General features: G+C 38.8%; 1 protein-coding gene across 2 annotated transcripts in view; it reads left to right on the forward strand.

Annotated features, from left to right (window-relative positions):
* Nucleotides 1-3,643: 3,643 nt before the first annotated feature.
* LOC120073185 (pentatricopeptide repeat-containing protein At5g67570, chloroplastic) overlaps nt 3,644-5,986 on the forward strand; it is an 18,114-nt gene continuing 15,771 nt past the window's right edge. The window contains exons 1-2 of one of the 2 annotated variants that reach the window (XM_039025856.1): nt 3,644-4,272; nt 4,348-4,539. In XM_039025856.1, coding sequence (XP_038881784.1) covers nt 3,695-4,272; nt 4,348-4,539 — 770 coding nt within the window. In that variant the 5' untranslated portion in view covers nt 3,644-3,694. The remainder of the gene's footprint in view (nt 4,273-4,347; nt 4,540-5,986) is intronic. The other variant, XM_039025858.1, reaches the window with a different exon arrangement.

Genomic DNA, 5,986 nt, shown 5'->3' on the forward strand with positions numbered 1-5,986 from the left:
GATATTCTCTCCGTGACCAATCCAGTAAACGGGTAATGATCAAGCTGAGTAATGTTTGCATACGTGCACTTTCTGATACAGAAGCTTATCTCTTAAAGTTTCCCTCATATTTACCCTTGTTGCTGGATGATTGTACCGTGCGGACCAATGCGCTGCAGTTGTGCGGACGTAACTCCATGTTCTATCATATAGTTCTGGAATTGGAGGTCCATATACTCTCCACCACAATCAGATCGTAGTGTTTTTATCTTCTTACCTAACAAGTTTTCAATTTCAGCCTTGTACTTCTTGAACTTGTCGAGGGCTTCAAACTTACGTTGCATTAGGTAGAGATACCCGAACCTTGAATAATCATCTATGAAAGAGATGAAACATTCATACCCATTTCAAGCCCTAACACTCATCGGACCACAGAGGTCAGAATGTACAAGCTCCAAGGCTTCCTTGGCTTTGTAACCTTTTCCAGTAAAAGGTTATTTGTGTTGGGATTGGTGTCCTAATTCTCTCGGAGTCTCATAGTTTGTAATCTATACACATTGTTATGAATAAAATAAGAGTTATTTCATCTGGCATTTACTCATATCCAATAAACAAAGCTCCATGGTTATCGTATGTAAACTTAAGCATGTATATGAGATATACAAGTGGATCATGCCTTAAGTGAAAACCTAAATAAGTCTGTAGTATAAGGATTAAGGAGGGATACCTAATCCTGGTGACACTTCGGATATAGCCTACTTTGTAGAGGTTTGCAGGTGTTGTGAACTACTACTGATGGTAGATCCTGACCATTCATGCGGAGACATGCGAGCAGAGGTGTCCTATACAAAGATTTTGTATAAGACCGAACCACGAGATGGTTCGTCTCTATATATAACGTCGTTGATACTGGAGACTTACATCTCACCTAAACGACCATAGGTAACATGATCTCAATCCTGATTGTTTTGGGAACTCTTGCCTTTGAGGGTGGTCCTTTGATTAGTTTGGGTGAGAGTGGCCAGATTGCCAACGCAACATGCCTACTTTTTTGGGGATTTGTCTGATTTTGGAGAAATGAACTCAGTTACAAAAGATGGAATTCACTCTTCCCTGAAAGCAGGGGTAAGTAGATAGATTGCTCCCCTAAGGGTTAATTCCGGGTTTTGAACATAGTGGCCACAACTTTTCTTTGGAAGAGAGGACTCAGTCATAGTAGGACTATGACTTATGTTCATTAGAGGGATCAATGGTACTTAAGGAGTTAGATGTAACTATAGGGGCAGAATGGTTATTGGCCCAACTGTATTTACGAGCGATCTGTGAAGGGTTATCGCACTGTTGATTGGTTGATATGGACACATAATATATCTGTGGTAAGGAGAGTTTAGCTGTCGGTCTTTAGTGGAGTATCTGACAGTTAATGGATGGTGGATCCCGTGACTAAAGAGTTTAGTCAGTTATTCATGTACTGTTGGAGCTTCGAGCTACAGGTCCATAAGGTCCCCTTGGTAGTTCAATGGATTCAAGTTGAGAATCAGTTCTTCGTGTTGATTTGAAAGTTCAAATTGACAAGAGAAAATTCGATTATATATTATATGATCGGTGTGATGTATGAGATGCGTCAAGTAGAGGATTAATGTAAATAAGATTTACATTAAGTACCATGAAATAGAAAAAGAGCTATGGTTTATATGTTTCATGACATGAAATATTAAATCTATAGGTTATAAATATAGTATGGTAAGTTAGTTATCATATATATTTATAATAATATTAATTATTGGATAATTATATCTTTTTCTCTAATAACCAATTAAGTGGGATGTTATTGGTGGTTTCATGGTAACTGTGAGATAAAAGGAAAAAGGTTTTCCTAAATTTAGTAGCTGATGATTTTGTGAGAGTTTCTATTCTCGGAAAGATCTCACGCAGATGGTGTCAAGTGGATTAAATTCACCAAACGATAGCTGAAGAGAGACTAAACGATCGTGGAGTGAAACTATGTGATAGTTCACTCAGCTAACCTTTAGCTAAACGATCGCGGAGCTTTTGCTAAACGATTGCATATCATTTGTTAAACAATTGGGCATTGTCTATACGATAGACTTTGTCATCTCCCACTTACTCAATCGTTTACACGATTGTTCTTCCTCTGGTCTCTTCCTCTAACATAGAGCCCACACTTCTAGATTCTCACACCGAGAATACCAAGGTAGCCATTGTGATGTATTGTTAAAAGTTGGGAAAAACATGTTGGGAGTATTGTCAGATTATTCAAAGGTACCAAGGTACCAAGTTATTCTTAAAAGTATTGTCAGATTATAAAAATCTAGTAGATATCAAGTTGGGCAAAACATGTCAAGACGGACAGTAAGTATCACAAAAAGGTGGTATTTATTGTCTTCACGCCTCCTTCCGGGTGAAATAGGTAAATTTGGGAGGGATGTGACAATGTGAGTGAGGACAAAGCATGCTAAAAGGACCAGTATTGGTTTGTGGGGATAGTCTTCAGCCTTGGAAGCAAAGAGGATTACATGTCAGGTTGCAGGGGATGCAGGGGAATGCTTGGGTAAATAAGGTATCGAATTCGGATTTCAAATCATGATCCGAATCCTGGGCCTAGGGTGTTACACATATGAACTCCACATATATGTGAACTCCACAGATATATGAACTCCATACATCCTATCTCAACTCAGCATCCCAAACGGTCCCTATATTCTCAACCAAAATGTTAAAAGTTGGCCCCTGGATAAATATTTGGTTTTTGAAAATTTAAAACCTCCTCTTAATTTCTTACAATAGTTTGCATTTTTATTAAGTAAAAGAGTTGAATTCTTAGACAAATTCCTAAAAAAAAAAGTTTAAAAAAATTAAATTTCTTAGTTTTCAAATTTTGGTTTGATTTTTAAAAATATTGGTAAGAAGTAGATAATAAAACAAGAAATTTAGAGGTGGAAAAGGTGTTTATAGGCTTAATCTTTTAAAAAATATAAACAAAAAATCAAATGGTTATCAAACAAAATCCAAATTTTCGTATTGAACTAAATAAAAAAGGCTCCCTAACACTTATTGAACACACAATAAAAAAAGTTCAGGAGTTAAATTGATAGTTTAACAAACTTTTTAATCCAATAACATTTGGAGTGAAAATTCAAAATTTTTTACACTTAAAAGAGTTTAGATGCCACATATCCTAGACAATTGGGGTATACCGACATAATTTAACCAATTTTAAATTATAAAATTAATATATAATAAATTATAGATAAAATTATAAGTTTAGACATTGAACTTTGAAGTTTGTTACTATTTATCTTTGAATTTATAAAAGTGTTTAAAATATCTCTAAATTTTAAAATTTGTATTAAATTGATCTTGATGCCTTCAAAATAATTTAGCTACTAATTATAAATTTGAATTTTATGTCTAATGAAACTCTAAAATTTTAATTTTGAGTTAAAACGAGGAGTGAATTTAAGAAGTATATCAAAATTTAAGAGCTAAATTTACGATCGGGGTAGACACAAACTTAGAAGTAGAAGTATAGCTTTAACATGTATTTTTAACCCATTTAGATTTTTCGTGAGACTAAATATCCAGAGGACGCTTGTGCTCTTGCGTGCGTGGGGTTCAGTTAGAAGGCATATATAATAAACCAATAGCGCCTTTTTATCCCCAAGCAATTTCTGTGGAATCTTTGCTTCCGGAAATGGAAGCTTTGAGCACAAATTCGCCAATTCCTTCACCCAAGTTTGAACCAGATATCGAGAAAATTAAGCGAACGCTCGTCCACAAGGGTGTTCATCCCACTCCCAGAATCGTCCGCTCTCTCCGCAAGAAAGAAATCCAGAAGTACAATCGCAAACTCAAGCGACTGACCGAACGACAAGCCGATCAGTCGCCACCCCTTTCTGAGTCCCAAAAGCAACTAATCGCCGAGGAAACTCATTTTCTGACGTTGAGAAGCGAGTACAAGGAGTTCTCGAAGGCCATTGAGGCAAAACCAGCCGGTGGCTTGATGGTCGGAAGGCCTTGGGAGAGACTGGAAAGAGTTAACCTTAAAGAACTTACGGGTTTTAGAACGGGATACAATCGGGATAATCTGAAGAAGGAGAGTTTGAGAGAATTGAGGAAGCTGTTTGAGGCTCGTAAGCTCGAGGAATTGCAGTGGGTTTTGGACGACGATGTGGAACTGAAGGAAGAGTGGTTGGAGAGTGAAAATGACCACCGTGACGCCATGGAACGGAGGCGCGGCGATGGAGAGGTTATTCGCTTCCTTGTTGACAGGTTTGTTGTTTATGAACAATTGCCGACGATTTTGAAATTTTCGATAATTTAAGATAGCAATGTTGCTATTTTCAGGCTCAGTTCGAGACCAATTTCCATGAGAGATTGGAAATTCTCAAGGATGATGATACGGTCAGGATTGCAGTTTAATGAAGGTCAACTACTTAAAATTTTGGATGCCCTTGGTGCTAAGGGATGTTGGAAACAGGCATTGTCAGTGGTCGAGTGGGTGTACAATCTTAAAAGTCACAGTCATTCTAAAAGCAGGTAAGTTATTTAATCCACAGTGTATAACATATGTGAACAATTAGAGTGGTGAATGTTGTCTGTTACCTTCTTGGTTGGAAACTTCCTCAAGTTTGATTAATTGCTATTTGTACATGTTTTGATCAATGTATTAGTGTTGGAAATAGGGTTTTTAACCTAGGAGCATTTATGTAATTTTGTAAGACCCCTAGGGCTTCCTACGGTCTATTTATACAGTGAGTCCTTGTGTATTTAATGTATCAGTTTTAATAAGAAAAGATTTTATATCGTGGTTTTTCTCCCTGCACTAGGGTTTCCACGTAATCCTGTTGTTTTCTCTTCCCTCTTCTCTTTTTTAACATGGTATCAGAGTGCGGTGACGAAAACCTAGTTGTTATGGAAGAGAATCAACCTCAATCCTCGTCTATTGATGGGTCTTCAAGTTTCGACATGAGAACGGTAATCCGGGCAGCGGTAAAGGAATGTTTTCAGGACGCCCTACCGGAATTAATATCTACGTTCAGGTACAATCCTTGGAAAATCGTCCTCTGCCAACCGGGTATCACTATTCTGGAACAAGTCAGAATCCGATCGGAGCTGGAGCCGGCCGCGAGGAACCTTCGATTCACGATCGGAGCTATCACCATCAGGGCAGAGTCGGTGGCGGTCACGGCAGATTCGGCGGTCTCGGACGTAAGGAACAAGCTGGCCGCGAGGAGGTGTTGATCGTCGATCGGAATTATCAGGGCAGAGGAAGCAGTATCAGGGGCGAGGAGCAGAGGGGGGAGGATCAAATTAGGGTTAGTATCAGTCTGGAGCAAACCGGACCGGTTCGGGTTGAACCAGGGTAGACCAGCCACCGGTATTTTGATTTTAATTCTGACCCGAACCGATCCGACCCGAGGTGTTGACCGTCGATCGGAATTATCAGGGCAGAGGAAGTAGTATCGGGGGCGAGGAGCAGAGGGGGGAGGATCAAATTAGGGTTAGTACTGGCTGTGGCTAAACTTAACACGATCCGAGTGCTTCTGTCAGTAGCTGTGAATAAAAGATTGGCCCCTACACCAACTTGATGTTAAAAATGCTTTTTTGAACGGGGAACTTGAGGAGGAAGTCTAATATGAGTCCCCCCTCCCGGGTTTGAGAGTCAATTTAAAAATAAATATGTGTGTAGATTGAGGAAATCACTATACGGACTAAAACAGTCTCCAAGGGCCTGGTTTGACAGGTTCACGACGTTTGTGAAAGCACAAGGGATATGTTCAAGGACATTTCGATCACTCTTTTTGTAAGAAGATCAACATCAGGGAAAATTGTTGTTCTTATTGTCTATGTTGATGATATTGTTTTATCTGGGGATGATGATGTAGAAGTCACAAGGCTAAAAACAGAGATGGCTAAAGAATTTGAAATTAAAAACCTCGGGAAGCTAAGATACTTTCTGGGAATGGAAGTGGCTCGCTCAAAA

The sequence above is a fragment of the Benincasa hispida genome, chromosome 3 (assembly GCF_009727055.1).
Source record: "Benincasa hispida cultivar B227 chromosome 3, ASM972705v1, whole genome shotgun sequence".
Classification (NCBI taxonomy): Eukaryota; Viridiplantae; Streptophyta; class Magnoliopsida; order Cucurbitales; family Cucurbitaceae; genus Benincasa; species Benincasa hispida.